We start from the raw sequence: 19056 nt of genomic DNA, 5'->3' as shown, positions 1-19056 counted from the left end.
TGTGCCTGGACGTGTAGCAAGGGGAGATGCACACAGACATCTCCAGTCAGCCTCAGTTAGTAATTCTTTGTTGTCACCCTCTGTTGTTTCAGAGCATGCTTTTTGTGGAAATACCTGAGTACCGTAACAAGCACATCCGCACAGCCGTGAAGGTGAACTTCTATGTCATCAATGGGAAAAGAAAAAGAAGCCAACCCCAGCATTTTACCTACCAGCCAGGTAATTCTCAAGCCAGTTGTTGCCTAGCTCTCATGAGCAAGATTTGATTTTCTGCTGTGTTGTTTTCTTGCTGTTATTTGAGGATCTAAATGTCACTGATTTAATTCAGCTAAGTGCTCAACAACTGTTTGGTTTGAAGGATGAGTGTGATTTATGATCAGGAATTGCCATGAATTTGAGGTGACAGTTATCTTGGCAATGGGCTGATGTTGCCCCATTCACTTGAGGGAAGTTTGCCAAAGCCTCAGTGGGAACAGACTCGGTCTGTGGCATGGTGTGACCCCTATGAAAACCATGAGTGTTGCCTTCCCAGCTGACGTGTCCAGCAGTAAGATAACATCAGATCTGGGAAACAAGGCCTTGGTATGGAGGAAGGCAAGCAATATATATTCTTCAGGACAAGGCTGGTAGAGAAAAATATGAATGCTTTTCTGATGTTCTTCCTCTTGGGAATTGGTCAGCCATGTCACAATAAATGCAATAGGATTACTAATGAGATTCCCAGAATTTCTCAGCTTTGGCTGAGAGAAAAATATTGTGAGAAAATCAGAGTATTGTGTTTGTGGAAACCAGAAAGCATAAAATAACAGTACCAGATTTTATGCAAGCTTCAAATGATATCTTAATTTGACTTGTCTCTAAGGACAGGCAAACATTCATTGTGATTCTTATTTTGGTCTCCTCCAGCCTGAAAATCTCTGGTCCTCTCCCTGAATTTATGAACCAATCACCAGTGCGAAGGTTTTGTGTAGTTGCTAAACTGTTCTGCTTTGGAATAGTATTGAGAAGTACACTTCTATCTTAATACAATCCTTAAAATAGATCACGTAGGGAAAGGAATCCTTACACTTCCAAAAAACAATCCTTTGGCATGACTGTTATATGGTTTCCATTGTATGGTGTTTCTGTAGTGAGTTTTGGGGAAGATTCGACAAAAAAATCATTAGAAATGTGAGAATTTGCCTGTAGAGGACCATCATTTATCCTACCAAGATTCACACAACTCTCGCTAAATCCTGATCTTTTAGATGATGATGTCAGAAAGATCTTCAGTTCTCAGCACTGAGGAAACCACATGAAGCAAAGGAGCTAAAACAACAGCTCTAAAATAGTTCAACTCTGCCTTTGGTGTCTAGCTAAAAGTTTGACAGAAAAATGAGGAGTTGCATATGTCACAGGATTTCTGTTTATTCAGTCTTCCTTTGAGATGGAAGGACTACATGAAACACCTATGTATGGCTTCTTATTTTGCATGTGTTCCAGTATGGCCCTTAAGTGAATGAAAATATGAGCTGAAGTATTGAATTTTCCAATTTTAGAAATTTGTGGTTAATTAGTACTTTAAAGATTTTCAAGAACCTCTTAGTACAGAGTGTTTTCAAGAGAGACTCTGCCATGATTGCATATACATGATGCATTAAACTTGGTGCCTGCGAGATATGGGTTCACACATGCAAATCTTGTAAATGGCTTTAATCTCTAATTACTTCAAGGAAAAACCTCTCTGTTTCTCACCAGCTCGTTACGAATAATGTCCTTTGCATGCTTTATTCTAGTACCATCAATCAAAACAGAGCCCATTGATGACTATGATCCAGCCATAATCTGCAATACAGTACACAGTGGTCTGGGAACAGTAACACAGCCTTACTATTCACAGCACACAATGGTCACCGAGTCCCCTTCCTGCCTTGTGCCCACTATGGCCCCTTGCCAGCAGTTGCGCTCAGGCCTTTCCTCTCCTGATTCTCGATACCACCAGCAGAACCCGGCCGCTGTGATCTACCAAAGGAGCAAGAGCCTGAGCCCCAGCCAGCTGGGCTACCAGCAGTCCAACCTGATGGCTGCACCAGTTGCCATTTCAGATGCCCACAGGTCGGTGCTGGTGCACGCAGGTTCCCCAGGCCAAACTCCGGCGGTGCTCCACCACTCTCCAGGCAACCAGCAGTCATCTCCTGTGATTCACTATTCTCCAACCAACCAGCAGCTGAGGTGTGGAAGTCACCAAGAGTTTCAGCACATCATGTGCTGTGAAAATTTTACATCCAGTGTCGCAAGATCCAGCCAGCCCCAGGTCAGTCAAGCACAAAGGTTAAGCCCGAGCTCGTACCCGACGGTGATTCAGCAGCAGGCAGCCTCGGGCCAGCGAGCAGCAAAAAATGGACCACCAGGGAGTGACCAAAAAGAGGTGCTACCAGCGGGAGTCACCATCAAACAGGAACAGAACCTGGACCAGGCCTACCTGGATGACGGTAAGTGCCTCACTTCTCTCTTATGAGTTGGTTTGCTGGAGGGAGGGGGCAAGTTTAGAGCTTCTGAATCCCACCTGTTCCTCAGCGTGGCCTGCTTTTGGTGGGTGTGGATATTTGCTGTTTACTCATGGCATATTTGAATCCTGCATTTACATTCTGTTATATTGGGTCTTTCATTAACTGCATTTTTGGTAGATGGTGATGCACTTTGGCAGCCAAGCAAAGAAACAAGTGATCTGCAGAATCCCTCTGCTTCGTGCCATGGGCTGAGCTGTCAGGTTTAGCTGTTGCCATTTTGTTTCCATTTGCCAAAAGTTGGTTTGGAAAATGGTGACTCTGAAATGAAATGCACTTTTAAATTAATTTTTTATAATTATTCATATCAGGGCAAAGTCCACTTTGTAAAATGCCCTTGTACATTTTGTACCAAAAAAAAAAAGCCCATTGAGCAGTCTATCAAGGCCTGTAATGAATGGGATAGTGCTGCAGGCAAAACTATTGCAGATGTTCTAGATGAACAGTGGGACATTGATAAGCAAAACAACGCTGTTTCTTTGTTGTGAGCCAGCTGATTTAGCCCTTAGGAATGAATATAAGTTGGAGTAAAGCTTTCTTTGAACATACCCTGCTTATTGTTAGGTAGGCAGCTATTGGTGATCTGGTTGATTGGCTCTTTTATTAAAGCATGTTCCTTGCAGAAGGAAATCAATGCAAAATTAATAGTGAGGCTGGACACTGTAGTCATAAACCCAACATGGATTTTAGTGGGAGCAGAGTGAGGTTGCTGGATATATTGCTGCAAATACTGGATGTTCTTATGTAGGAAGTACATACCTGGTGGTCACAGATGGTAACTGCTGCTGCCCTCCCAGTCTGGGCAATCAGATCAGGCATGGCTTGATCTTGTAGATGTGCACCATGATGTGCTGTAAGCACACAGAAGTTTGGGATTTTTACTGCAGTTACTCACCTGGAGTTGTGAAATCGTGCCCATGAAGGTTTTACTTTCTGCAGTTTAGGTACTCAGTGTGCTCTGTGGCTCTGTCATGTACAGTCTTCATTGCTGGGCAGAGTAGAGTTTGGATGGTTTTCTCTGCTTTTCTCTTTGTCTGTGTTTGAAATGTGCTTGGTATAGCTTTGGTGCCACCACAGTAAAATCTGCAGTGTTTTTACTGGTCCCCTTGTCTGAAGAGTGTTGAATTGTATTTTAAGAGTGAATTTCATTTAGGAGATCCACCTCCTATTCAGGGAATTGGGCATGTAACAAAGCAAGATAGAATTTTTTTAACAGGAAAACTGAACACTGTTGTTTAAGGCACTTTTAATATGAGAAGTTGAGAGATTGTTCCACATTTCTAAAAATACTTGGTACAAACCTTGTAAAATAAATAAAAAATAAAGAATTCTGAAGTGAAAGCTAGCAAACTTCAGAGTCAAGCCAAAGTCTTTTCCCCTTAAAAGAACTCCCCAAATGGACTGCAAAAATAATTTCACTGGGTTATGAATTGGGCCAGTGACATCTGACTGCAGCACAGCTCACAAGGGATGTACTCAACCTCTGTGCTAAGGGGAGACATTAGGCAGAACAGCAGCAAGTTAGTAGTGAAATTCCAGGCTTCTGCTTGGCTGACTGGAACATCTTGAATTGATTTCAAGAGATCAGTTTATCAGTTATGCCACCCAAGTCAGGCCAGGGGAGATTGGTCTCATGGCATCTCTTTACTGACCTCAGTGAGTTCACATCAGCTGGAAGTGTGACTTGGAGAATTGGGATTTACTTTAGGACTTTGCAAAGCATTTTATTCTGAAATGTTCAGGACTTGAATTGAAAAACCACTTTGTTTGCTGCTGAGGAAAAGTGACTCAGAATATAACAAAAGCTATGTTTTTCCTGACTAGAAAGTTTGGGTTTGTGCTTTATAGTATTAAAAGAAAGCAAACCCAAAGGATTATGGAGGCTTTACCCTCAAATCCCTTTTATCCAGACGGCTCTTCTGAGATAAAGTGAGCTGTTAGGTCTTGCTGGGGTTTTCACGGATGGATACTGAGATGAAGGTTACCCAACCAGGCTTGGCATGAGCAGCTGTGGTGCTGCTGCTGCTGCACAGGCTCTTGGGCAATCAGTGTCTCGGTGTCTCTCGCTTCCCTTCACTCCTCTTCCCTTCCCCCATCTTCCCCCTCCCTCTTCTTTATTCTTCTTTCTCCATATTTCTGCTGAGAGTCCAGCTTTCATCCCTTTACTGTTGTGACCTCCTCTCACCAACTCTTGTCTGCTGCCTTCATGGTTAACCCACAGCCTTGGTGTTCTGGGCTTTGTTTCTATTCTGAGCTTTGCCACAAACTTTTTAAGTGTTGTGGGACATGCCCCACTCTGTCAGTTCCTCATTCCTGAAGCTGGTGTCTCTCAACATGGGCGTGCTGTGCCAGCCTCTGAGCTCTCCTGGAAGTGACCATGACACACATGACACAATTACTGTTTCTCTTTGCCTCTTTCAACTTCCTCCTACCACTGCTGGCAGGACCTGTCATTATTTTCTTCTCTTCGTTTGTCCTTCTTCCTGAGACCGTGGTTTGGTTGTGCTCAGAACTTTCACTGCTCCACAGGGCATGTAACACTGGGCACTTAGCACACTTAACCTGTCTACATCCTGCCTTGTAAAGATAAGAACTATTTCCACCTCTGCAGGAGCTGTAGGCTCTCGAGGTTGAATAGCACCAGCAGCACAGCCAAAACATTGTGGTCCTCAAGGCAGGTGATGGCAAGTATTTACCTGTCTTCTCAGGTGGGTTTTGCCATGTGCAAGGACCTCTTTGTCTAGAGCTGCTCAGCTGGTACCATCCATACTGACTGCCTTACTGACAATGACATCAGTACTCATTTCTGATGGTACTGTGGGTGTAGAGACCTGCCATGTGCTTTCTTGGAAGGAGGCACTCGTCCCTCTTCTCCTCCTGCTGGTGCTGCCTCAGAGCAAGAGGTATCTAACCCAGCCCATGCAGCCCTCTTGCAACTTCCTGCCTTTCCCCTCCTAGACAGAATTACAAAACAAGTTGTTACTGGAAGGAAGGCTCCAGCCATCAAGTCACAGAGGCTGGATTTGAATATGCACCCATTAGGAACTGATGCAAGTTCAACATTGCCACACATACATATATGTATATATATATATATATATATATACACACACATAGTCCTCCATATACCTCCACATTTCTCTGTAAAAAGTAAATATATATTTATTTGTAAATTTTGATGTCAAATAGTGTAAAGAATCTTCAGAGGAAGGGAATATTCATGAAAAATCGTCAGGGAAACCTTTGTTGCACACCTCTGCCTCAGAGATTGACTTTGGGAGTGAAGATAGACCATGTTTAGGAGACCCTTCAGGATGCATTAGGTGTCCAGGTTAGTGCTGACAAGCAGTGATTAGCTTCAAATGCAAGTGAAAGCCATAGGATGAGAGAGTGATCAGCACATTTCAGCCGAGGCCTCATCTTAATATTATTCATAACCAAAACCACCCACAATGGTAAAAGTTACCCAAACAACCACAGAAATATGTTGACAAATAGAACTTAGTTCTCCCATGACCTTCAGAGCAATCAGATGAACTATTTAAAGCACAAACCCAGCTAAAAATGTAGTTATTTGCACTGGTCATGCCCTGGACTGTCCATGCTCATGCTGCAGAGACAGAGGATTCCTCTGTAGCCCTGGGGAAGCTGCTCAGCTGCCATGTGCCAGTTCCCCATCTGCAACTCAGAGATACAAGGCTCAATTCCACATACAGATAATGGACATGCAGCATGTCTTGAGTGTTACCAACTTGCCTACCTTAGATTTAGTTCTTTTTGGTTTAGCTGTCCTGCTTTTTACTTTACAAAGAAAAATGATTGTCATTATTCAAACAGTAACTGTCTAACCACATCTGACACTCAGAACTGTCTGCTTGATACAGCAGCTCTAAATTATTTTTGGTGCAGCAATAATCCTTCTTGGGGAAGAGAAAAGCAAGGCAGATGCTTGTGGTGGTTTATCAGGCTGATGATCAGCTGAGATGTTTTAATAGTGAGCTCAGGTATTTCACAGAAAATTTCAGACATATCAGATATTTCTTTAGAAAATGGATCCGCAGTGGGGCTTGGACTAGATGATCTCCAGAGGTCCCTTTCAACCCTCAGTACTCTGTGATTTTGGGCCCCTGTGTGCGATTTGATGCTTCTAAATCACCCAGTGCTTTCAATCACCTTCACTGCCAGCAGTGGATTAATTTGTGCAGTTTTGCTCCCCACACAGGAACCATTGCCCTGACCATGGGTCTCATCCAAGACCACTCAGAGTGTGTTAGATTCCTACATTTTCTTTTTGTGTTCTTTCATTCAAGAACAAGAAAATCCCTGTAAAAGTCTGTCCCCAAGGTGTCATGAAATTCAAATCCCTTCTGTCCTTCATGTTCAGCAAGAAGCTTTCTTTTCTGACCAGCTCTTTTCTCCTTAGGCCAGAAGCTGTTAGGGACGAGGCTGGGCAGGCTGAACCTTCAGGAAATCCCCGCTCTCCTGGGGATCCACAGAGCAAAACCACTGTGTCAGCCCTGAGTGTCAGTCGGGGGGGACTGAGCTCATTTTGCCAGCTGTGGTCCCTGACAGCCCTTCGGACTCTGTCTCAGGTGCTGGCACGTTTTGAGCATCCTGCTCACCCTGCCCAGCCCCTGCAGATGGAGGAGGTGACACAAAACCAGCTCTGTCAGCTTGGTGGCAGCTGGGGATCCCCCTGTGCCAGGGAACCTCTGCTACACCAGGACAGCAGTTTGGGGCCCTCCATGCACCAGAGCAGTGGAGCTGCACAAGCCTGGCTGTGGAGAAACTGCTTTTTTGTCTAAATGCTATTGATTCCATCCCCAGAAAGCACAGAAGATGGTGGCTTTGGGAGCATGTTTTAGTTCGGTTTGTAGTTGTTTTCATCCTGTGTCCACGTGCAAAGCAACACAGGGCAGAGGGGGAAATGTTCCTGTTTCCTGGCATTTCAGGCAGGAGTGAATTGCAAACGGGCTGGGGCTCAGTTCGAGCAACAATTTGCGTCCAAAAAAGCCACGCTCTGTTTTTAATTAGAACTACTTTTCATAGAAGGTGTGGTCACTTCTGCTCAGGCAGAGTTTGACTAAGAGTGAAGCCTGTATGTTCTCCAAAACATTCTGCTCGAACACTCGAGCAAATCTATGTATTCATCAGACTCATTCTTGAAACTCTGACTCACATTATTACGGATTTTCTGTTCTCTTCTGGGACCTTACAGCACTCCTTGGGTACACTGCAGGCTTTATTTTTGGTTCACTGCTGTTGCAGGTTTGTGTGGTGTTACAATCTGCATGCCCCAGTCATATGTCAGTCTTGCTTTTCTAGAAGCAATATAAAAAGAGAACAAAAAGGTGGTTCTGCTCCCAAAAACCTGTAGTTTGTTGGCAGGAAGTAGAAAGATCAGTATACCAGGAGGAAAGTCTGGGTTGAGTCTGAGTTTGGTCTTTCAGCAAAGTATTTAACTTCCCTGGACCTTAGTTTACCATTATTAAAAAGTATCTTATTATCCTTCCCTCTAACACAGTTAATCATTTAATTAGTTCATGTTACTAAAACCCACATGGATTCTCAGAAAAACACATAAACTTGCATACCTCAATAAGAACTAAGAATTGTATTGTTGTGGCTGGCTCCATCTGATCTTCTTCACCTCTAGAAACAATTTGCTGGTAAAAAGTTCAAACAAATCCAACCCCATTTCAAGACTGCCCTTTCCCCAGCAGCCTTTCTGAGCCGCTGTCCCTCTGCCTGAAAACAAAGCGAGAAAAAGAAAAACCCATACATCCAAAATCAGCAGCGGAGGAAGGAAGAAAATGAATCAAGTGATTAAAACCATAGTTCCACTGGCACCTCTTTGTTCTCGAGCTCAGGAATCTTTAATTGGTGCAGTAAGTGCCCACAGGCAAGTTGTGTTACAAAGCGTTTCCTGTTCAAAGGAACATGCAGACTCCATTAGGAGACCACGGGCACGGCTGCCAAGGGCTCACACTGGATGGGTACGTGGACACTGCCTCCATGGGCACAGTCCCACCAGGAGCTGATGCACCAGGACAAGAAACCCCAATTCCAGCGATTTTGGGTGGAAGGCACGTGCCCGTTTGCAGGCTGGACCAGCGGACTGTTATCAGCAGAAGGCGCTCAGTTTTCGGAAGGCATCAAGCGATTTTCAGTGATAGTTTTGAAATACTGACAAAGAGTTACTTGAAAAAAAAAAAAGAGAACTTGTTCGTGCAGTTGGGAATTGAAAGCTTCTAAACCACAATAAAGTCCTTTCCCAGACTTGCTGTCCATTTACTCCAAGCTCATGGCATTCCTTAGACAGTCTGAATCACAGGCAGCAGACAGCTCTTATAAAGAAGACCATAGACACCCATCTGTTGGAAGACATCTGCCAAAATAGACCATACATTTACTTTTATTCCTTCAATCCACTTTCAATTTAAAGGGATAATAACAATAACATTTTTCAGTCCAGTGACACTATTCATCCAGTGCAGAGAAATGAATTAAAATTATTCCCCTGCAGAAAGAGGCAGACAAGCTTTTCCCCAGCTCTCACAGATGGATGAAGTGGGATCAGAGCTTTTAAGGGACTTGCCCAGCTGATGCAAAAAGTCATTGGTAAAACTGTGGCTTGCCTGGGGGATCCCAGACTTCCAGGACCCCCAGCTGCATCCCTAGCACAGATGTGGGGGTACCAAAGGCACATGATGCTGTTGTCCAGGTCTGCAGGAGCTGGGGCAGTGCTGGCCGTGCTGTAGGTGGTTAAACACGTTACACTCAAGGGAGGGTTTGGCAGAGCTACTCTTTCCTTCTTCTGTCCTTCCACAGACTCACTCCCTTCATGCTGCGTGTGTCAAAGAATGGCACGTGCTTTCTAGAAGTGAACAGTTGGTTGCTGGCAGGCAATGCACTGTCACAGAGGTCAGGTGTGTCTGTTAGAAACACTCATTTTTGGGGGCAAAGCCTGAGACAGAGCAAAGCTGTCATGGGAGCAATTACAGGAGGTAAGGAAAATGAATCACTGGTCTTTCTGCCAGCCAGGAGTGACACTGCGTGCTTTACATGGAAATTCTTTTGGTTCAGTCAAAATCATAACTGTTTTGACAACAGTTTTTAAAAATGGGGACTTTGGAGATGAGAAATGTGTAGCTAGAAAATGGCTTATAACAAAACTATGCAAAGCAGAAAAGGGGGTTAACTCTTTGTAGCGCTGAAGTCTCCATTTTGTGTTGAAGCAGAGAAGTGCTCTCTGGAAACCTTGAACGAGGCTTGTTTTACACTTTGGCAGATCACCACAGAACTGTGCTGGTTAAGGTGGTTGGGTTTTGGTATTTTTTTTATTTTATTTTGCTAACACAGCTATTATGGTCAAACCCCTTGTAGACACACAACTCTGCTGGTGTAAAAACACTGGAATCAGCACAGCTTAGGCCAAGTCAGGGAACCACCAGCAGCTCTTCCACTGGAGGCTGTTGTACTGGGATCACTGTGTCTGCACTAGAAGGAGGGTTTGTACCAGCCCTGCCAGTGCTGCTAAGCTGGCTAAACTTGTAGGGGCAACCAATATAATAAATACAAATATAAGGTGTAATATAAGGGATTTCCACATGGACAATAATTGCACTGCTTGCTTTGTGTGTTGACCACCTCAAAATGAATCCTGGTGTTAGTAGCTCCCAGCAAAGGTGATGCAATGAGCTGGATTCACTTATTAGGAAGATGCTTTCCCTGACAGCTATATAAGGAACCTGCAGCTAGGTGTGTATTTGTCCTCACAAACAGAGAGGGGGATAAAATCCTCCTATCTCCCCTTTAGAAAGAACATCATGTAATTGAATAAGTATAATCAGTGAACTGGCTTTCATCCACGTGGCAGCTCCAAGCTTTTGCTAATTCTTTGCAATTTCATTGTAATTTTTGCAATATTTATAGCAGTTTAAAAGTCCCTGTGCAGGTGATTGCAGCAAAATACAAGAGTTATTTTTTTTTTGTAATGATCTTTTCAAGTTTGATCCAAGAAAAATCAAAACAATAAAAATAAAAACCTTGATGCTTTAGTCTTTCAAAATCCAGGCAGACAAAAATGATGCAACTTCAGGGGTGGAGATTTGATTGCATGATTTTTAAACCAGTCTCATGATTGGAAGCCTGACTCGGGAACCCTGAATGCTGGGGTTTGGCATTGCTGCTCTTCACAGTTTCATTTGTAACGGATTGTGTTAATATTCAGAAAGTGCAAAGGTGGGGAAAGGGATCTTTTCACCCCTTAAAGCTCAGTATAATACTTGGGAGGATTCAGCTCCTCCTGCAGTGGCTCACAAAAAGGCAGCTCGAGCCATTTTTGAGATGCACTTCTGAAATCTTGTGAGCAGCTGCAAAGAGCTTTGCTGCTTTGAAAAGTTTGGAAAACATCTGCGCATTTCTTTAACTATTGTGAAATAAAATGCCTGGCAAGAATAACCATCTTAAAGATCTACAACCTTTTTATGGTGCAAACTGAAAGCCAGTTATAAAGCCTTCTACTGTAGAAAAATGCCTGGATTCTCAGCATTATTCACACAAGCAGAACTTTTCCAGGTCAGGTCACATCCTGCATGGATAGTTGGTGGGGGACTTTTTGTCTCTTTTCTCTCACAAGAATGCAGACCTAAAGGTGATTAATTTGAAACCCATTTTTCTTCCACCTGTTTTTCATACTTTTTTATAAAGAATACTATCACTTAAAAATCTGTGGCCATTTTTAAATTAAAAAAATGAGGATGAATCATCTGAATTTTCCATCAAGTTCATTTTCTTATGAGAACTCTTTAAGTAGTGACAGCTACTTTTCTTCCCAACAGAAGCTGGTAGGGCCTTATGCTGCCTTGTCATTTTATAGTGCTGTTTATTTGCCAGTTCCAAGAGACTTTTGTGCTCTAATTTGGAAGTAGTATGTGTTTAGAGGATTTTAAAAGCAGACTGGACAAATGTACAAGAATACAATCCTGCACTGGCTATGAGAGGTACTGGATGACCTAATAGGTCGTTCCAGCTTCCCTGAGTTGAAAAACAAGCAGCACGTACGAAGTCGAGCCAGCAGGAGAGTCAGGGATTGGGGAAGAAGAACAAATAGTTGAAGACCATAAAACTCCCCTCCCAGCATATTAACTCCTAATTTGAATTTTCAGTCCCATCCTGGCTTTCACATTCTTTCATATTCTGTAATATAACGCTTTCTGCGTTCACCAGGAAGAAAGCAGAGGAAGGTAAAAGCCAATCTAAAAATGTGTAAACAATGCAGTTTTGTCTGAATCATGACTCCAACTCCTCATGCTTCAGTGTTGCAAGCACGGAAATCTGGGCGTACATCCAGCTGGGAATTTCACAGATGACTCCTCGCTCTAAAAGGGGTTTGCACAAAAACCCCAAATCCAAGTGCTCCCAACTTTGCATTCTCCAGTGTAGGTGCACATCTACTTGAAGTACTGAAGTCTGTTTGGAATTAAAACTGATCTCCATATTTGCATGACTAATGGTCTGCAAATGAAAACTTGGTCTTGAGTTGGATTTAACCAGTGTTAGGTATAAAAGAGTTAAATCTTCAGCTACTGTTAACTAGAATAAAACCACTGAGGATCAAAGACCTTCCACAGTGATGCCCATGTGACTCGGCAGAGCAACACTTTCTGACTCAGTGAGAAACTAGTCTAATACTTCCCATCTTCCTGCAGGTTCTCCTAATCCACACAGTTCCCATTTTAACCAAGCCGTGTCCTTTTGTGGATTTTTAATTTGGAAACTTTGCATTCCAAAACATAGACTGCCTTCAGCTGAACAAACACTATTTTTTTAGTGTGAGATTGTAGTTAAACTACATGTAGTGGGAAAAGTATTACTGACTTTGCCCGTGGATGTTGAAGTGAGTGATAGGTTTGCATCTGAGGGAGAATTTTTCTGGATGGATAATTGTCAGGTGTGGAAGTAAAGGTCAGAACGGGCTGTCTGTGCTTCCACCCAGCCGTGTGCTTCGGGCAGGCTTTGGGCCGTGGGTGTTGGGAGGAGGCTGGTTGTGTGCCAGAGCTGTTTGTGCACCAAGCACTGCGTGACCACAAAACCTTGAGGCCCTGCAGAAATAGGCTGGTGACATCACTGCAGAGTGACAGGAGTTTGTTCCTTTGTCAGTGCTTACGTGGTGAGTTGCTCTGACTTTTTGCAAGGAGCCTGAACCTCCGCTTTCAACGTGCAAAGAATAACTTGGGCCAGGGCTAAAGTAGCAGTAAATTAGAGGAGTGTGAGTTTGCAATCATTCCCTCTGATCATCTCTGCCATGGGAGTCTAGTCAAAGATTCCCAAATTGTGGTGTGGTGTGGTTTGGTTTAGTTTGGTTTCTTAATGATGAATGACTTCATCATCTGTGAATGAATTGAGTCAAATGTAGGACAAATAGTGAGACACATGAATGACTCTTATGACATTTGCAGTGTCTCAATGGTTGCTGGTTTATTTAGGTGGTTTCTAAGTCTCTTTGGAAAGACTGAGAATGACTAAAAGAAGGGGGAACCACTTCAGAAGTACGGGAGTCCATGGTGAAGGTATTGTGACAGTTAAACCTCCCTGGGTTTAAATTGTCATTATGAGCAACGCAGCATTGGTTATTTTGTAAGATCTCGGTTCCAGGAGACTCTGTAGCCACAAGACCAGAGGAAGCTGGATGATGTATCAGACATTGCATTCCCTTTATGGCCAAATACCTCCTGGTGCTCCTGCTGGGTCTTCATCAGCCACTTCTGGGCTTTCAGTTCTTATCAGCAGGCATCAGGACTGTTCTTCTAAAGTATCTCTGAAGGTCCTGACTTTGAAAGGCGCCAGCCCTCAGATGCTCTGTGTGGTTCTGGTGCATCTACAGTGCCTTTGGCCACAGCTTTCCAGGGAAGGGGCACTGCTGGAGACACACAGGGCACTGCTGTCCCTGTGCTGTAATCACAGGTCTGCCAAAGCCACTTAAAAATAGGGGCTAACATTTCTGTAGGTAAATGGTCACCAACGTAGGAACCTGTCCTTAGGACTTGGAGAAGTGCCCCAGTTCGAGCCACTGGAGATGAAGTCATTATAATTTTGTACAAATTGATGTTTGCGAGGGCTGGAAATACTCTGCACACACTGGCCATTCCAGGCATTGGCAGGACCAGGGAGAAACTGGCTTGGCTTAAACAAGAACAGAGGCAAACTGGGGCGGAACCTCTAGCAGCTGTGGGATTTTAATTACATTTTGTTTTGTGGGTCTTTTTTCCTCAAAATTACATTACATTTTCTCTTGTCTGGTTTCTTCTGCACACATGTTCATTTGCCTTGAGTGGGGTGCTGTGTTCTTCCTCAGAAAGCAACCCAAGATTCTAGCATCAGAGATTCCAGCAGGTAGACCCTAGGGTGAGATTTTCAGCTAGGTAGGCTGGGTTACAGGAGAGCTCTCCTGAAGTCATCCTGCAGCTTCTTACCTTCTCCTGTAACTTCTACTGTGTTTTCAGATATGTGTCCTTTTTAAAAAAATGCCATTGATTTTTATACAAATTTGTCTCCAGGACAAATTTTACAGGCTATTATTAAAATAAAACATACACCAAACTGGTGCTGTATCTCTTTTAGAAGTTAATATCCCTGGCCCTTTGTTTTATACTTGATTACATTTCATAGTTCTTCTTGTCTTCAAAACTAGTGCAAATTTTTGATCGAGATTAAGACTTTCCAGCAATTCAGATGGTTCTGATAGTGGTCTTGGTTTAGATGTAGCGTTAAGTGCTCATCCAGCTGTTTCTGCCGTGAAGAAAAACGTCTCTGCTTTTCAGAAACTGCTGAGCGTGAGCGTCTCTGCAGAAAGGCTGAGAGGAACCTGCACCCTGAGTGACATTCCAGTGCAGCCCTCGGGGAGCCTGTGCAGATAATCTAGCCCTTAATCACGGTTAGACTGTAGTATTTACTAGCAGTTCACAGATTGTGGTCAGTAGAACAAGGCACTCATTTCCTCCCGGGTCGGCAGCAGCGATGCACACGTTGCCGGCTGGGTTATTCCAGGAAGCACACAGACATCGAGCTGGGGCAGCTCAGCCTGGCAGCATCACAGGCTGTGGAGCGACAGTGGTTAGCACAGGGCAGCCTCTCCCCGGCCCCTGCACCAAAGCTGACTCTCATGGTGCCACACAGACCAAAACCTCTCAAGGGTTTCTCTTTTCAGGACGTCCGCGGCGTTGAGCCGCCAGGCAGATGCTCTGGTTATCTGGGAGTCCCTGTCTGTGGCACACAGACAAAAATGCTCTGGCAGACAAATCAGCGAGGAAATTAATTTTCTTGTCTTCAGCAAACAGTGCTCACCATCAGCCTGGACAGATCGAATTTGTTATGATAGCAAAACAAGTTCTATGGAAACCATTGTGAGCCCCGAGTGAGGCTGCCCAGGAGAGTTGGGGAAAGCCGCTTTTGTTTGTTGTGCTTGGCATCGTTTTGCTTTGGATGAAGATGCTTTAATTTTGTGGGGAGACCCAAGAGAGCATTCCTGTTTTTCCATACCAGAAAGCCTTCCAAGCTGGCATAAACGTCCCCTCTTTCCAGCTGCTCCTTTCCAAACACACTGTGCCTCCTAAAGATAGTCTTTACAGTGGCTGGGGCTGGTGGAAAACATGAAGCCTGCATGGATTAGCAGAGGAATTCATTTGGGCTGACGAATTGGGTTTCCCTCTATAAACAGCACTAGTGTTTTCATCTTCTGGACAGCACAGCAAACTTCACGTCCTCCTGCTCCTCACCCCGTCCCTCCCGTGCTGTGCAATGCCTGCTCCCAGCCGTGGGGAAAGGCACAGCAAGGCCTGCTCAGGGGGGATGGAAAACGTGTCCAACGAGGTGTTTTCAGCTATCTCCCCTCTCAGACAGGTTTTTTTTTCCAACCCTTAAAAGAGGTGGTAGAGTTATTTTGTTGGTTTTTTCCAGTTTATTTTTCTTTCCAGGTAAAAGGGAAATTAAAGTGGTCCCTTCTCCACTGGTTTAGTGACATTACAAGCAGCCCACACTATGTATTCTCTTTTGTACTTTAACTTCAGTACAATGCGCTTATCATTCACAGGAGTTAGGGGTTCTTTAAAGAGGATTTTCCCTGTCTTTTCCAATCCCAGGGCTTTGCACAGCCCTGCACAGCGTCACTGCCTCCTGGGCCCATCCTACCCCTGCCAGGAAAGCACCCTGAGCACACCCCCAAACAACTCTGCTGCTCTAAATACACTTTGGTATCCCTTATAACTTGTTTCAAAGCTTACTTGGCAAATATAATCATCAAGGGTTATTAATCACCCAGTATTGTTTCCATCACTGCTTAGGAGGGGAAAGACATGTCAAGGCCAGTTACTTGATCAGGGTGGATTTAGTGGTGTTTTGTATTTACCTGACTGTTCAGAAATGGATTTTATCCATGTCACTAAGTAACTGAGCATGGAATTAGAGTTGTTATGGATAAAAGTGGGGGATTTGGGATTCAGCTGTAAAAGTGAAGAGTTATTTAAATGATAAAGCCTTGTCCCTTAACTAATCACCATGTTTTCACATGTATAACCCACACCCCATTGAAAGTTTGTTCCTTGGAAATAAATCTCAGCAAGCCCCCACCTCCTCATAACACTCTGCAGTCTCTCCTGCCCTTTCAAGGCAGTCTGGTCCAGCCATTCCCCACCTCTAGCAGAGATGTCTGCTCTGGGATAGAGGGAAAGAAGAGGGGATTATTGTGGCTGAGAGAGAGAGCAGGCAACTAGAACAAGCATGGGAGGAGCATCCTGGAAGTGCAGGAGTAAAGGCATTAATTAACCCTCATTCATGTATAATCTGCCCTGTTGCTGAATCACAGTCTTTTTATAGGTGACATCGATTATACTCATGACAACATGGAATTTAAAAAGAAAAATAACAAAAAACCAGAAAACCTGAAAGTGAATAGGAATGGAATTTTATTGATTGGTTTAACAAAAGTGTTCTCTCTGCCACATCATTTGATATACATACCTGCTTGTGCAGTTCCTGATTTCCACACTCATCTGGTGTGATTGCAACGGAGTTAAGGATTCCTATTCTTATTAGAGTGATGAGGAAGCTGCCCAAGGGGAGCCCCAGGGTGCTCTCGGGGATGAGATGCTGGCCAGGACATGGGCTTTCATGTCTAGTTGCTTTAGGCAGGCTCACTGGCTGCCAGGGGTTTGCAGCTGGAGCATCAGCCACACTGAACCACACGAGGAAAACAAAACGCAGCAGATTTCCAAAATACTAACAGCTGGATGCAGATGACATTTTTTAATCAAGAGAAAAAAAAAAAAAGAGCCCAAGGCAAAGCAGTTGCTCTTGTGTTGCTCTCTGGCCCATTCTGATGCTGTCCTCACACAGCTCAGGGCCAGGCTGGGGCACAAGTCAGCGAAGAAGAAATGCAGCTGGGGGGTGTTTCTGGAGCACCTACCACAGATGATGAGAAGGGGAGAGTGCCCACTGGAGACAGTCACCCCCCTTGAGCCACAAAAATTGCCTGTCTTTGTGGCCAAAAGGTTGCAGCTCTGTCTGTGCTTGTTGTCCTTCTGATCTCAGCCAGGGTGAGCAGTGACCAAACCCTCTCTGGAGACTCTGCTGGCTGTTGCTGTTGACTGTGGTGATTTCCAGCCCAAATATAGACTGCAGAATTATTTTCAGTGTTGATTAGTCATGTTGAGGGGACCCCAAGGAAAGCCCCGTGGTGTGACCTGTGTGTGACACATCCAGGGAAGAGCACAGTCCCACCCCATCCCCTGTGCCACGGTCCCCAGAGGCAGGTTGGCTGCTGGCTGGGCCATGAGACATAACTGAGCTCTGCTTGGCAGGGCTCTCCCAGGGTCACTGGTTGCTGTCAGCTCAAAATGGGGGCAGTTTCAGCTCTGTGATGCTCCTTCTGCCCTCTCCCAGCACCCAGTGTAGCATGAACTTGCTCTGAAGTTACCAAGGCTTAAACACCCATTTAAAACTTCAGCCATCAGACCTGTTCCCAAGTCCTAGAGCAGAGATTATGGCAGTGCTGTGCAGGGCCACTCCTTGATGAGGATGATAGAGAAGTCACATCATGATGTTGCAGCATCAGTCCTCATGGCAATGCTTCAAGGAACATGTAAGCAGTCAGTATTACCTCCCCACCCATGAGTCAGCCCTTAATAGTACAAAAACCTTCCCATCTCTACTTGGCATCCCAAAGGACAACCCCCAGTTCTGATTGTAGGGCATCCTCTATTGGTGTTCCCCAAGAGTTTTTCCATTTCCTCTTTCAGGGACATGTTGGGTACAGATCCCAGGACGAGACATGTGCTTGTCTCCTGGTGTATTGGATATTTTAAAAAGTGGCTAGATATCTAATCCACAGAGATTTAGTTGAGAGCTGGCTACCAAAGTACCTGCAGAAGTCTGATAGAGGATATCCGGTGGCTCCATATGGTTTCACTACACTCTGTGTGTTAGTTGGGGTATTTTGTTCCTGTTGGCAGCCACTCTCCTTCCAGGACTGCTCAGAAGGAGTTATGGTGATCTTGGCCTTCAGCTTTGCTACTACTGTGTCTTCCAGCTGTCTGTGGCTAGTTCCCCAACTGCAGGACAAACAGTATTCCCATTCAATCCATGTTCGTGGCCGCAGGGATGACCTGCCAACTGCTGCTGAATGTGTGCTCTAGTCAGATGAGATCATATCAAACGTAAGCAAGTTTTGTCTTTATTTTAGGCAAGAGGGTGTTTTATCACGCTGTGGTTCCAAAGCCTTCATTGTTAGGTTGGAATTCACCCAGGAAGTGTAGCAATGGATGGTTAAATGCAAAGTAATAGGTTCAATATGAGCCACAAGTACAGAGCTTGTGAGCTGGCTGTGCAAACTCGTGTGGAGAGGAGAACGTTGTCATACAGCTGGTGAGAACTTGGGAGTGATTTGGATAGTCTTGCCAGGTACTCACAGCATCTTGCACTGTGCCCCTGAGACACTACCATGAGCACAGGATTTTACCTCCTGCCTGGGCTGTGTGGGGATACACGCAGCCCTCAGACCTCACAGCTGGAAAATTTGGGATGGCTCATCATTAAATCCTGGGAAGGATTCCCTGGGGGAGTCTCTTTGGGTGGTTGTTCCTACATCTTGATCTGGAATTGGGATGGGAGATCTGGAAGTAATCGAGGGCTGATTTCTGAACAAATGTAGGTTTCTGCTGTTGTGGTGAGGTTGGAAATTGCCCAACCTCGATAGCACCGGCTGCACTTCAGCTGAAGGGGAGTTACCCCACAGCTACTGGACATCAAGGGGCTCAGTTCTAGGTCTGGTAATTGATATCTCCTCCTTTTCTTTTCTTTTCTTTTCTTTTCTTTTCTTTTCTTTTCTTTTCTTTTCTTTTCTTTTCTTTTCTTTTCTTTTCTTTTCTTTTCTTTTCTTTTCTTTTCTTTTCTTTTCTTTTCTTTTCTTTTCTTTTCTTTTCTTTTCTTTTCTTTTCTTTTCTTTTCTTTTCTT

The 19056-nt window shown here is 44.4% G+C and overlaps 1 protein-coding gene across 7 annotated transcripts in view; it reads left to right on the top strand.

The window, feature by feature from the left end:
* Positions 1-19056, top strand: part of NFATC2 (nuclear factor of activated T cells 2) — a 90207-nt gene that overhangs the window by 54707 nt on the left and 16444 nt on the right. For 6 of the 7 annotated variants that reach the window (XM_051802745.1, XM_051802743.1, XM_051802741.1 and 3 more), the window contains exons 8-9: positions 93-219; positions 1776-2471. In XM_051802745.1, coding sequence (XP_051658705.1) covers positions 93-219; positions 1776-2471 — 823 coding nt within the window. Of the gene's footprint in view, positions 1-92; positions 220-1775; positions 2472-19056 lie in introns of those variants that run through there. The other variant, XM_051802744.1, reaches the window with a different exon arrangement.

Source organism: Manacus candei, unplaced genomic scaffold (assembly GCF_025592945.1).
Source record: "Manacus candei isolate 608988 ecotype Guabito, Panama unplaced genomic scaffold, ASM2559294v1 h1tg000057l, whole genome shotgun sequence".
Classification (NCBI taxonomy): Eukaryota; Metazoa; Chordata; class Aves; order Passeriformes; family Pipridae; genus Manacus; species Manacus candei.
This window is presented reverse-complemented; position numbering and strand designations above follow the sequence as displayed.